Source organism: Trachemys scripta, chromosome 1 (assembly GCF_013100865.1).
Source record: "Trachemys scripta elegans isolate TJP31775 chromosome 1, CAS_Tse_1.0, whole genome shotgun sequence".
NCBI classification, from domain to species: Eukaryota; Metazoa; Chordata; order Testudines; family Emydidae; genus Trachemys; species Trachemys scripta.
This window is the reverse complement of record NC_048298.1, coordinates 217,472,720-217,487,559: the sequence shown is the minus strand read 5'-3', so window position 1 is coordinate 217,487,559 and position 14,840 is coordinate 217,472,720. Positions and strand designations below refer to the sequence as shown.

The window sequence follows — 14,840 nt, the reverse complement described above, 5'->3', positions numbered from 1 at the left end:
AAAACGTGCAAGTCCTGATATTCTGGCATGGAATGAAATACAGTACATCAGTTATTTTGAGAATGAATATAGCTGCTGCTGTTAATATTTTGAGCTCAGGGTATTTAATGATGTATGGAATAATTATAAAACAAAACAGCAGGTGTAGGAGAATCCAATGGCTGAACTGGTAAAAGCAAACCCCCTAATTTCACTTCAGTTCACCTGTTAAAATTTACCGAGAGAGGGATGTGGGGAAAGAAGATATTTATGATGGAAAGCACTGTGCCATCTGTATTTTTAGCAATTTCTTGTCAAATCTCAATTTCTTTCTGACCCTCTTCAGATTACTCCACTAACTACTGTTCTATAGAATCAGATGTCATATTTAACTGCTACAGAATATGCTAGTTGCCTGTTAATGTTTAGCAGAAAATCACCTGCCAGCTCTGGCAGAACAAAACGAAATAATGTGGGGAGTGATCCAGCAGTGAAGAGGTTAGCATAGCTGCAGAATGAGTCTGCTGCATCCTCTGATCCTTTCTCTGCAAAACACTGCTACTCAGTCAAGTCTGATGGGCACACTTATGGTTATTACTGTAAGCCTCTGCTACAATCCTGATCTTGGGATCTGTCCTTTTTTAAGGCATGAATCAAATTGTGTGCTGTAAGGAGGTTTGTTGAGGGCGGGGGTGGAGGGACTGATTATCAGCATAGATGTTCTTGTACCTTGTGACACATGAGGCAATCCAGTGTTTCCACCGCTGCCTGTCTAATGTTGTATTTCTTGCTCCATCACAGTCTGTTCCCATGACAGCAGCATCTTTCTTAGTAGTTTTATTGTCACCTGTTGTCCTCCTCTTTTCCATCTTCCACCAGGTGGCATCCAGTCAAGGGCTCAAGCATGGTGAGAGCAGTGGTCTCCATAATGTTAGAGTAATCCTCTACTCCAAGAGCCAGTAGCTAGGTCAATGGAAGAATCCTTCCCTACACTGAGGGTTAGATCAGCTTTACTGCATAAAGTCCTGAGCAATGTAGCTAGGTCAGCCTAAGTTTTATGTGTGGACCAAGCCTAAGACTGTCTACATTAGGGCCTTGCCTACCTGGGGAAGATTTTCGTTCAGTATAACCTAAAGTAGGAATTTAAATTGCTGTAATTATACCAGTATAACTCCCCATCTGTGGATACTCTTATTTGGATATCAGAGTGCCTTTTTTCAGTTTATCTTATGTTGCTTAAGAAGGAGGTTTAAACTAAACCAAGGAAAGCCACTCTGATACTGGAATGAGATTGTCTACATTGGGATGAGTTAAATCCTATATAATTATGCCTGTATAACCGGTAAAACATCCTTATATAGACAAGCCTAGGATAAAAGAGGTATTTTTAAAATGTTAGCTAACACATTGTAACTAAAGCCATATCTAGACTAGGGTTTACAGGTGCGGTGTTACATCAAGTTATCTAGCTTGATCTAATAAACACCTCTACAAATCAAGTCAAGACAAGAAATTGTAGTTTACAACATGCTAATTGGATTACTTTCACTGACTGAGCTAGCTAACTCAACTGAACATCTCACTTGTCAGCCCTATCCTAGATAAGGTCTAAATGTAAAACAAGAGAAAGTAGGTAGATACTGAAGGAAAGTAAAGGGGAATGGGTTTTGTCATATACCTCAGAGATGCTACATGAGCCATCCCATGCACTACAAAATGATCCATTCTGGTGATTGCTCATGGACTTCTGTAGGACACGTCTAAAAAATTATTTAAGCCCAACCACGCATTTTACACACCTGTGAACCTCTTGACAGTGATAAATTAGACCACTGCTATCTGCTCTGAGTGCACACAGGTCTCCTATTTCTGTTTGTTGCTGTGATCAGGAATATATATTTTTACACCATTGGAATTAATCAACTTTTAAAGTGCAATTAAAATGTGCAACATGTGCCCAGAGTTCAACTCGTACCATTCTCAAGACACATCTCCATCTCCAGTGTGGCAAATTTTACAAGGTACTCAGGCACTGTATGAGAAATGTTTAAAAATACTCTAAAACCTGGCCGAAGGCATCCAACTAATCCTAAAGTAACCAGGGTAGAAGCAAATCAGTGTTGAACCAAAAGCCTAATTGAACCAAGGGTCGTGGTGGATTTATCTCTATCGCTGATAAATTTTAAATCAAGCTTGGATGTTTTTCCAAAAGCTGTGCTCTAGGAATTCTTTTGGGGAAGTTCTATGGCCTGTGTTATACAGGAGGTCAGACTAGATGATCATAATGGTTCCTTCTGGCCTTGGAATTTATGAATCTATGAACAGAATACTTGCTCAGGCTTCGAGGAACAATCAAGAAAAGCAAGATCCAGAGATTCTGCCAGTGACCATTGAAAGCAGAGTCCCTAGCACTGAGTGCTGACATGACTCCACAGATGTCATTTGTTAAGATGGGATATGGAAAAGTTGTCTTAAATAACAGAGTCCAATGCCATGTAAAGATTTAGACATGGCCAGTTATACGTGGAGGGGATTGCTTCCAGAGGAGTCCACTTCCTTCCTTTCTAGGCCAGGAGGTTATTACTGCAATATTTTATTTGGTTTATTTTCTTTCAATTTAGAATAAGTCGAAAGCACCCATACCAGGCTATGAGTGCCCTGCCAGTTCTTTAGAATTACAAAGCACAAATTCAGTACCATCGGCTCATCCCTCCTACCAAGCTGCAGCACTTGCCAAACACCAGCACTCTCATACTTCAATCTGTATGTCTATCCCCCCTCATTTTTTTGCAAAAGCCAGATAAAACAAATGGGCCCTGCAAAGCCAGCACATCTTTCCATGGGTTGCAATGCATTGCAGAGCCGCAGAACGTTTATGGAGAACACGCTGCGAACAATTACTGTTAAATCAAGGGATATCCAGAATCAGCAACTCTCCTTCACAACTGTGGCAGTGTATGCTGGGGAAAGATGTAGTCTCTCAGGTATAAAGATGATCTGGTATATGAAGCTTTTGATGATGGTGATTGGTGATGGATAAATAAGGTGACCATGGATCATTGGCCTAAATGGAGGCAAATTTATGGATGTTACTTGTACGTATAAAATTTATTTAAGCTGGTAATATTAGAACTGTGTCAGTTCTTTTCTCTTTGAAAATTTACGTAGCTGAAATGTTTGGGATTTTATTTTTGTCAAAGCCATCAAAATTTACAATGATTAAATGGATTTTGTTCTGCACTAAGCAGTAAATCAGCAATGCTTCTCTCATTGTGCCACATGGTAGCTGGAATATTTATTTGAACCTCATTTTATTATCAGGTTGTTTTCTATTTACAAAAGGTGAATTTTTTCCAGTGGTGTTTATAGTTTCCTTGGCAAGTTTCTGTGGACTTTATCTCTGCAGCGCCATATTTTGTGTGTTTCTTTCTACAGAGCAATTTAAAATTTTAAATCAGCCTCTTTTTAGTGGACTTCTTGGTACTTACACTAATGTAACACTTTGCAGGTTCTTGCCACAGGGTTCTTCTGGTGCTTGAAGCTTTCTTTCTTTTCCTCCTTTCTGAACAGTAAGATCAAATCTCTTCAGGGTAACGTGATTAGCATGTTTTGCATGAGAACCCACCCACCCTGAATGTAAATTATCTCCCATGCTGTATGCAGCTACTTTCTCCCCATAACCATCCTGTGTGCCACCGTAAAATGTGTGTTTACTTTCATAGAAACTGTATGAAGGCACATATGCAGTCCCATTAAATTTTACCCCACCAATTGGAAACACCGCATTCCTTAAGTCATCTACACTGTGACATTTTAAATACTTTTTATTTCATTTTATTTTGGAGGATGACAGTACTATTTATCAAAGCATTCATTGTGGTACAAGCCAAAGGATTGTTAAGAACATCTCATCAGAAATTCTAAAACACAAATGATTTTTGGATGTGTAAACATGTCAACTTAATAGTGTGCTGTGTCCTGTTCACTTTCACCTGCAAAAGCAGTTCAGATTTGCATGTCAAGTTTAATATAAACTTTGCAGACTGGCTGCAGCAGTGCATGCAATTCACATCTTTAGACCCTCTAATGTTGTGATTGTGACTTTCTGTGTACCCCACCATTGCCATTATGTAGTATGTTATGACCTATGTTAATAAAAAGAAATCAGAGAGCTTAAAGGACTTTCTGGCATCACGAGTGAGCATAAAAAAAATCAAGCTGTACATCAGTTACCTAGATGAGGAACAATTGTTGTTACTTTTGTCAGACATCAGTATTCAGTACCTAGGGCCTAATCCTGCAGCCCTTACTCTTGTGAGTATTTCCATAAAAGTCAGTGGGACTATGTAAAAGCCCAGCCCCACTCGCATTGAACTCCACAGGGAAACTCTGATTCTCTAAATCAGCGTTGCGAGATCCGACCAGATGTGAGTCAGGATTATTGGATCCGGCCCTTAAATCCGAGGGCGTGATTCTCATTTACAGCAAGGCCACGCCGCTCTAATAGTGAAAAGGGTCCTTCAAGTAGAGTAAATGTATAAATTTGTTTTTTAAATATAATTCACTCCCACTTCATGGCACCTCAAAATTAACGAGTTCTGTTCATTCCCTCTGAAGCACCTGGTACTGGCCACTGTCAGAGACAGAATACTGGACTAGATAAACCATTGGTCTGAACCAGTATGGCTGTTCTTACGTTCTCTAACCTGCCTAGAATGGCATGAAGTGGCCTTAAGGTAAATAAAAATCACGTCCTGAATCTTTTGGTGTTTTATCAGTTTTAAGCATCTTCTAGTGAAATGGGATGTTTACATTTTAAATAGTTAAAGAAACCAAGATAGAGGGAGATTTCTCATTTGATTGTAAGAGAGTTACCATTCTACTGATAAGCTAAAATGTCTCCTTCACAACTGTTATGGACTGTTGCCATGTAAATATCAATTTAAAGTGTAGAAATTCAAAATCATTTTAAAAGACACTTCACCTATCTTTACAAACTATTTTCCGAAGTAATTTTGTGCTTTATGCATTACAGACCCATAATATTGGCAAAAAACTTCTAAAATGTCATTTTTGAGTAATGAGTGTGAAAATGGCATCCATGCCTGATCACCTTTTCTTTGTGCAATATTTAGGTTTAAAACATTACCTTAATTCTTAATTGCACAAAAATGGATTTTGTTTATCAAGTTTGAGTCCAGAATAGTGTTTACATATGACTGAAAAGCTGGGGTTATAGTGGAAGTGCTCTCAAAACCTTAACAATAGTTGAGTGGACAGCACCAAAACAACATTCAGCTGTGCAAGGAACTACTCATTTTACTGTTTTGTATTTGCAAAGAATCTTCATGAATTATACTTGTTTTATGGGTGTTTTTTCCCCGATTAGAATCCTTTTATTTGTGTGATTAAAAACTTCACGAGACACTGTCAAGGGTGGTACAGTAGGCCTAAAAATTGGTTTACTTTGGCAGTTCTGGTTGGCACAACCTTTGGAGTAATCTGAACCATTTGGGAAGGACTTACTTTCAAGGTCCTTTTTGATGTGCCTTTCATATTGAAAGGCAAGACCTTTCAGATAAGACATTTGTACAAGTAGGTCAACACACCAACTGTGACAGTGCCCATTTCAGTGATAAAACTTCATGAGCCAGATTCTCAGGCCTGGTCTACACTGGGCGGGGAGGGGGGAGATGGATCGAAGATGCGCAACTTCAGCTACGAGAATAGCGTAGCTGAAGTCAACGTATCTTAGATCAACTTAGAATCACTTACTTCGCATCCTCGCGGCACAGGATCGATGGCCGCCGCTCCCCCATTGACTTTGCTTCTGCCTCTCGCCAAGCTGGAGTTCAACAGTCGACGGGAGAGCGATCGGAGATGGATTTATTGTGTCTACACTACACACAATAACTCGATCCCTGATAGATCGATCGCTATCCGGCGGGTAGTGTAGACGTACCCTCAGTTAGTGATAATTGGTATAGTTTCATTGACTTCAGTTTATGAGGATCTGGCCAAAATGTGCATGCATTTCTATTTAAAGATCTGCAATAAGGGTGAGTTCAAGACTAAAATATATGGTATATGAAAAGGGTAACAAAAATGGTCATTCATATGGTCAAATTTACGTACGACAAGAGAAAAAATGCTAGGGGCTTGTCATATGTGGCGTGGCAAAGTGCACTAGAGGGGTGTGAGTTGTAAAATGCTCTAACATGTTGCGCTTTGACTGCCCCATGTAGAGCCTGCTGGTGCAGTCTAAAAGGCACCTAATTCACATTAAGGTCATAGGAACCTGTTAGAGCGCAGCAGCATGGTCTACATGGGGCAGTTAGAGCACAACCCATCACATCTGTAACCTTTTGTAATCTTTTTGTTGAAATGTTCCCAGTTAATATTAAGTTGTTAAAGAAAAGGGTGCAACAAAACCCAACTTAGTTTTCTAGGTCAGTTACGGAAAATTTATTTAGTAAAGGACCACTAGGCAACGTTTTGAATGATGCAACCAAAGTCTATTAAAAAGAAAAATGATTAGTTAACAAATAAGCAGGCAACTACCAATTATGTAAATACTACTATTCTACTCACACTCAAAGATGAAATGGTCTAGCAATGGATGATCAGCCTACTGACAATGGCATGAAGGAGAACCTTATAATTCTGAAGCCTAGCAGTAAGTACCCTTTTAAGGTTAATAGGATCTCCCTTGCAATTTAGCAAAATTTACTTCTTTTATACTCCATTATAGTTCTAATTAGCATTCAACTACCCTTTACCATAATTGTATTTCCGCCACCTTCTTAATGGCTCTTTGTTACCCATTATTTAAATTAACATCTGCACCAAAGTTCTTCTCATACTATCCAAATAGATAGCATTTTAATAAAACATTCACAATTTTCAAAAGCAATCATTAAAAAACCTTACTCGAACCAATTATAACCAAAAACATAATGGTAACATAACCTTGGGTTATGTCCTTGCTAACTCTTACTTTCCCATGACACTCTGTCTCCAACTTATCTCTGAGTTGTTTTTTTTTTGTTTTTTTTTCCACTTTTTTTTTTACACTTTAACTAGTAGTAATTACTGTGGTGGCTGATGTCCACACTACCCTCCTTCTGTCGGTGGTGGGTGTCCTCACCAGGAGCATTTCCACGGACTGAAGGGAGACAGTGTGGGGAACTGAGAGCCCTGCTGCCCCTCAGGGCTTCCCGTTCCCAGCCTGGAGCAGGGGGAAAGTCTCCCAGGGCTTCTTGCCTCCACGCTCCCAGCCGGGAGTTGGAGGCAGCTGCTGGGAGCTTCTCGCCTCCGGTGAGGAGATCTGCGCCCGGAGTCCAGTCGGCTACCGCGCTTCTGGCAGGGAGCAGGGAGCCAGGACCCTGGGGAGCCACAGGGCTCCCAGCAGGGAGTGGGGAGCCCAGGAGGCAACCCAAGCCGGGGAGCCTGGTTGGCACCCAGTTTGGAGCAGAGACCTGGCAGCAGCCTAGCTGGGAGCTGGGAGCCAGCTTTCTTGTCAATTTCACCGCTTTAGTGGTAGCCCAAAACCTAACTTCTACTTATGTCTTAATCCAAACCATCCTATAGATTGTACACGCCTCTAGTGTCCTTTGCCGGCACCATGTAGACAAGCCCTAGGATTACCTGGTGTCCCAGATCCACAGGATGAGTGTTATGGCCCCCCAGCCTTGGAGCAGTCTCTAGGAGGAGCCTCTCCAATGTGGCAGACTCCCCTGGGGGTCTCGCTCTTCCTTCAGGATAAGCAACAGAGTTTCACCACCTCCTTAGACTGGGCCTGCAGCACTCCTGCTTCATGCCGTGAGCTCTGTTTAGCGAGTCTAAATGAGACAGACCCTTGATAGAGAATTGTACACATTTGAGAGATCAGTGCACCTCTCCAAGCATTTGCAGTGACTCTTACACAGCATTGTGAAAACAGTAGGGTTTATTAGTCATCTGGAACACAGCAGAGGAAGTTCTTAAATTGGCATAGAGTGAGGTGGGCAAACTACAGCCCACGGGCCGGATCCGGCCCCTCAAGGCTTTGGATCCATCCTGCGGGATTGCCCCCCATGGCGCCGTGGGCCCCACGCCATTCTCAGAAGCAGCCAGCACCACATCCCTTCAGCCTCCGGGCGGGGGTGCAGAGGACTCTGGACATTGCCCTTGCCTCCAGACACCACCCCCCGCAGCTCCCATTGGCTGGGAATGGGGAACGCACGTGGAGCCCTCCGTCCCCCCTTTCCCAGGGGGCGCGGCGCTAGGGACAGGGCAGACGTGCAGGGAGCCTGCCCTAGCCCCAGTGTGTGTTGCTGCCATCCCGAAACCGCTTTAGGAAAGCGGCGCCGGGCCGGAGCCCGAACCTCTCCTGCACCCCACCCCCCAACTCCCTGCCCTAAGCCCCTGCCTGCACCCCAACACCCTGCCCTGAGCCCCCTCCTGCACTCCACACCCCTCCTGCACCCCAACCCCCTTCCCTGAGCTCCCTGATACACCCCGCACCCTTCCTCGGCTCCAATCCCTTGCCCTGAGCCCCTTCCTGCACACCACACCCCCTGCCACACCCTGCACTCCCTCCTGCACCCCAACTCCCTGCCCCGGCCCTGCATACAATTTCCCCACCCAGATGTGGCCCTCGGCCCAAAAAGTTTGCCCACCCCTGGCATAGAGGAATGAAGATTAAAGCATAGTCCATTCTGGTTAGCTCAGAGCCCAACTGTAATCCATCAGACTCCCAGGCGTGCTTGCTTTCTTCCCACAGTCCACTCTTAACCCTCCTCTGGATCTTTGTTCTCCCACTGGGGAAATGCTGCTTGGCTTCCTGCAGAGAGGGGGAGCAATCTATGGTGGTTGTTTGCTAGGTGTCAATGACAGGGCAATGGGATCTTCCATTGTATTCTGACAGGTTTCAGAGTAGCATCCGTGTTAGTCTGTATCCGCAAAAAGAACAGGAGTACTTGTGGCACCTTAGAGACTAACAAATTTATTAGAGCATAAGCTTTCGTGGACGACAGCCCACTTCTTCGGATGCATATAGAGTGGAACATATATTGAGGAGATATATATACACACATACAGAGAGCATGAACAGGTGGGAGTTGTCTTACCAACTCTGAGAGGCCAATTAAGTAAGAGAAAAAAACTTTTGAAGTGATAATCAAGCTATCCCAGTACAGACAGTTTGATTAAAAAGTGTGAGAATACTTACAAGGGGAGATAGATTCAATGTTTGTAATGGCTCAGCCATTCCCAGTCGTTGTTCAATTCTGAGTTGATTGTATCTAGTTTGTATTCTGAGGAACTCCACTGATATGGGACTTAAGACCCAGACAGCTAGGCACCATTGATACCTGTGTCTTAGCCTGCCAGAGACCCCTAGGTAATAATGCAGCATATAGGGAAACTGTGGCACACATAGGTTTCATACAAATATTACAAAATAATCCCACTTTTCCACACTTGGTGTGACCTTTTTGCTTGAAATCAGGCCTTTTGTTTGTTTCAGACACTGACCGGTTTATCAGCCTTAGAAGGAAAGAAACATGAGGTTTTAGGGCATCTTAGTAAAATACAGAAACAAAATTATAGTACTACACTTATCAGCATTGCAGACCTTAGGTAACTGAGTCATTGTTTTACCTCCCACCATGACCTGCTTGGGAAAACACATCTTCAGCTGTTGAGAAAATTTGCAATGGCACCCACGCAGCTTGAATTTTTTCTACTTTGTCTCCAGATAGCACACTGAGGAACTAGTGATGACTTGATTCAGTTATCAAGTTTTCATGTTGTGACACAACATAATTTCGATGTACTTGATGCAAGGGACTAAGCTCCACGTGCCATATGGAAAAATGGAGGTTTGGTGCCTTACTCAAAAAAAAAAAATTAATAATGGATGATCTTTATATTACCTGTACTAGGTTTTTCAACCCTCTGTTTTAAAGTATGGTATTTTGGCAGAAAGGGGGTGAAAAACTCTGACATTTTGAAGTTAAAATAGAAATAAGCATATTTTGATCTGCCTTTTAAATGAAATCAAATATGAGTATGCACTATTTTTTAATGCCTGTGGAAATAACACCTGCAATCAGTAAAGGAAGGTTTCCAGTGTAGAATCATGCTGAAATCAATAGATTGATAAAGTTGCAATGTAACCGTTGATGTCAGATTTCATTTTGTTGTGTTTCATTGGTCAAGCATTCCATTCCAGTTTAGTTTTTTTATTTTTTTAAAGAAAACTTATAGTCCCTCTTACACTTGCCCAGTCTCATTTCCAAATACAGATAACAAAACCTCCAGTGGTGCAAATGAAATAATGTACTCTGAAACCTTTTACTTTTCTGTTACAGCTTCTTTTCTCAGCTCACAGTTTCTCTCCAGCCTCCCCTAAGCAGAAAACAAACCTGCCTTCTTTCTGGGTCTCCGAGGTACTTTTACTTACTTTCTGTTCTGATGCCTCTTTCTCTGGTGAGGACAACTCAACTATACTTCTTGTGCTTGGCACCAGCCTTGAGTTGCTTCAGCCTGGTGACTACAAAGCAAAGAAAAATATAGACTTGCAGTAAAACAAAAATATCTGTGTAAGATGAGACAGGACTCGTTAGCCACAGCAATACTTCATGCTGTAAGGACAAAGACTCTATCTGATTTATTTGTTAAGCCTAATATAGACCTCGATCCAAAATATTGTGCCTTTTTTTCTGTTTCTAAAAGATGTCTCTTCCCTCACCCTATCAGTACCAGTGCATTTGATGCTTTTGTCAGTATGCATTAATTTTGCATCAGTAATTTATATCTGCAAATTTAAACCCCAAGATTATGTTAATTTTGCCATATGAATGAGGACTGTGAATTATGATGTCTAGTATACTATTTTAAAATAATAGAGAGCGGACTTGTTTGGCAATCTGCATTTAGTTAGACACTGCATGCATTACTTGGAAATTGAACGAAATGTTAATTGAGTGTTGAAGGTCATACAAGGAAGCCATTCTTTTAATTTACACAAAAGTTAGAAGAAAATACTCTTGAATGTTCAGATATACCATGTGCATTGTAGTGCCTCAGGTAACTCAAGGCTATGTCACATTGCATGACACAACATAACCTAATTTAGACTGACATTGTGCTTTGATTCATCACATTACATTAGAAATACAATATTATATATATATTTTAAAGTAGGTTGTAGCTGTTAGTTAATATTATATGGCAGACATAATCTGTCTCCAAGCTTCCCAGTACTTCTGTAGCAATACACAGGAGGAAATAATAGCACAGTAACTGACTAATGATTTTTCTTCTGTTTCTAGGCAAGCTGATACAGGATTACCAGAAGATAACCCAGGAGAACAAAAGGCTCAGCTGGACCAAAATTTAGGACCCAAATGGAAGGCATCTGTTAGACCATTTCAAATAAGAGAACCTATTGTCTTGTCTCAAGAGAGCCGGGGAAGATCCGGGACATTGCCCAGTGATTACAGATACTCCCAGGAAAACGTGAATGAGAAAAGCAAGGATTGCAGCTTACCCCTTCTCACTTATTCTGAGCCACAGACATTGCAGGAGAGCCACTCCTGTCTGCCACAAGGCAGAGGAGAGGAAAGTCAGTGGACAGAGCTGACGTTGCTGAACAAGAGACGTGGACCTGTCCCTCAGAGGCCTCCGCCACCCAAACGAGATAATAAATACAGGGGCCAGGACAATTCCAACTCACTCAGCATCTCTTCAGAATCGCTGCTGGCAGTACCCAGGAAGCCCATTCAGTCCATTTCCCCCAGCTCTGGTGAGGTAATTACAGGTTACATTCAGAGTCCTGCAGCGTTCAATGGAAAACTAAAGAGCGCTCATCCTCAGGGGCTCCGGCAAACAGCATCCACAGAGAATGTGTGTCAGCACTTAGAAGAGAAAGCACATCTTAAATCTGAACCTGTATTGTCTTCAAAGTATCGCTACCTTCAGAAACCTGGAATGGAGACGTCAAGGTCCCCTTCACCTCAGTTTGCTCCACAGAAGCTGACTGACAAACCTCCTGTATCTGTCCAGGATGAGAACCCAGCAAGGTATTGTGCCTTTACAATTATGTGCCTTTTAAAAGCCCCTTCCCCATGTTAGGTTTTGTTAATAATTGGCTGTTACTTTTAGTGAAGAAATGTGAAGAAACTGCCTTTGAGTCTATTCAGTATTAACCTTTCCAGCATGTCTGCAAGTGACACACTTCTGTAGGACAATAGCAACTGCTGCAACAAATATCTAAACCATATTTGAAATTCCAGTTAATTCCATTGCAATCATTCAACTGGTCTGTCTTGGTTTCTGCTGAAGGACAGTAGATCAATAGAAATGCTGCTCCGTTCTAAAATTTTAACTGGAATTTCCATTACAGAAACTATCTAAATGGGATGAAATGTTTGCCCAACTATGGGGTGGTTTCTAATCCACTACATGCAGGGAGCTAAAACAATTATTGTGCAAGAAAATTGCATTCATTTTGGTGGCACCTATTCCAAAAGCTTACATGTGAGATACTTATCTGCAAATTATGAATTTTGTGGGGTTTTTCCCCCCACCAAATAAAAAAAGTTTTTAATGCAGCTTGGCATTCCTGAGCAGCCTGCTGATGGGTGCTAACAAGTGGTGTCACTTTTTATATCACCTGACTTGGAAGCTAATGTCAGAGAATGTAAACCAGCCTTCTTCCTCCCCCTACCACTCCCCCTTTCCCCATTTTCATACACTTTGTGTCTGATGTTGAAGTAAATATAAGCTGGTTTATAGTCTGCTGTATGGCATCCCATGCTGCCAATATCATAAACAGAGGCAAGGTGGGTGAAGTAATATCTTATTGGACCAACTTCTGTTTCGAGCTTGCACAGAGCTGCTCTTCAGCTCTGGGAAATGTACTCAGAGTGTCACAGCTAAAAACAAGGTAAATACAAGCTTGTATTTACCTGTGACATTCTGAGGACATTTCCCAGAGCTGAAGAAAAGCTCTGTGTAAGCTTGAAAGCTTATCTCTTTCACCAACAGAAGTTAGTCCAATCCTCACCCACCTTGTCTCTAATATCCTGAGACTGACATGGCTGCAAGAACACTGCATACAATGATGTCATAAACAGTCATTTTCCTGCTACATAATAAACCCTTCAAGGAGGCTCAGGAATATAAATTTTCATTAAACACTTAATATGACATTATAATTCATGGTTGAAAAGTGGAGACAAATGATACTTGCTAAATGAGTATTGAGGTTGCTATGCTGAGTGAAAGAGGCATATTTTTCTTTAAAGGTCAGCAATTATATATATTTTTTCCAATATGTTCCCAGTGCATTCTCTGTGTGCATGTCCGGTTATTGTCCACAGTAGCGATATAGATTTATCCATTCTATTTTCAGTTTTTCAGGATCAAAAATGGCATTTGTAAAACGAAAGCATTTTTGACACATTGATGTTGCTGCTGCATGTTTTCTAGATTTTTGGACCTCATGATTCTTATAACATGTGACTTCACAGCTAGCAAATTACCTTTTCCTTTTCTGAGCACCTTTTGTGGCAAAAATCTGTTGTTTTTAATGAAGCCTCTCTAGAAGACAGTATCCTTCAGTCATCATTTGTTTTATCTTAGTAAAGAACTTGAGGACTCCAGAAGGTTAAAATTTTGTGTGCGTGTGTGGTGTGGGTTTTTCCGGGGGAGAAGGGAGGAAGGGGGAAGAGGTGGTTGTTGTTTTTTTTAAGCACAAGAATTTGGTGAAATACTTCCACTGTAATCCACTAATTATAAATTGCTATAATTTGTTTCTTTAAAGACCTAATATTTTCTTTGTTCAATATAAGGAAATTCAGGTACTGAAAACTACATCTCAATACTGTGATGGTTACATCAGAAAGCAAAATAAGGAAACGTATTCAATGTATTTATAAATGATTTGGAAAAGGGGGTGAACACAGGGCAACATTTGCAGATGATACAAAATTACTCAAGATAGTTAAGGCCAAAGCTGACGGCAAAGAGATCTCACTTAACTGTTTGACTGGGCAAGAAAATGGCAGATGAAATTCAATACCGACAAGTGCCAAATAATGCATATTGGAAAACATAATCCCAATTATACATAAAAAATTATGGGGTCTAAATTAGCTGTAACCACTCAAGAAAGAAATCTAGGAGTCGTCATGGATAGTTCTCTGATAATATCTACTCAGTGTGCAATGGCAATGAAAAAAGGGAACAATGATAGAAACCATTAGGTAAGGGATAGATGATAAGACATAAAATATCATAATGCCTTTATAAATTCATGGTACACCCATACCTTGAATATAGTATGCAGTTCTGGTTGCCCCGTCTCAAAAAAGATATATTGGCATTGGAAAAGGTACAGGGAAGGACAACAAAAATTATTAGGAGCATGGAACAGCTTCCATGTAAGGAGAGATTAAAAAAACTGGGACTATTCAGTTTAGAGAAGAGATGGCTAAGGGAGGAGATGATAGAGGTCATAAAATCATGAATGATGTAGAGAAAGTGAATAAGGAAGTGTTGTTTACCCCTTCACATAACACAAGGACAAGGTATCATCCAGTGAAATTAATAGACAGCACATTTAAAACAAACATAAGGAAGAACATCTTCACACAATGCACAGTCAACCTATGGAACTCATTGCCAGGAGATGTTGTGAAGGCAAAAAAGTTTAACTGGGTTAAAAAAAGAATTGGATAAGTTCATGGAGGATAGGTCCATCCATGGCTCTTAACCAAGATGATCAGGGATGCAACCCCATGCTCTGGGTGTCCCTAAATCTCTGACTGCCAGAAGCTAGGGCTGCCAATTTTGGTTGGACATATTCCTGG

At 41.3% G+C, this 14,840-nt stretch overlaps 1 protein-coding gene across 8 annotated transcripts in view; it reads left to right on the top strand.

Annotated features, from left to right (window-relative positions):
• SHROOM2 (shroom family member 2) overlaps positions 1–14,840 on the top strand; it is a 196,310-nt gene that overhangs the window by 159,491 nt on the left and 21,979 nt on the right. For 6 of the 8 annotated variants that reach the window (XM_034757287.1, XM_034757266.1, XM_034757291.1 and 3 more), the window contains 2 exons: positions 10,335–10,412; positions 11,298–12,047. In XM_034757287.1, the coding sequence (XP_034613178.1) occupies positions 10,335–10,412; positions 11,298–12,047 (828 nt within the window). Of the gene's footprint in view, positions 1–10,334; positions 10,413–10,496; positions 10,610–11,297; positions 12,048–14,840 lie in introns of those variants that run through there. The other 2 variants (XM_034757297.1, XM_034757277.1) reach the window with 2 other exon arrangements.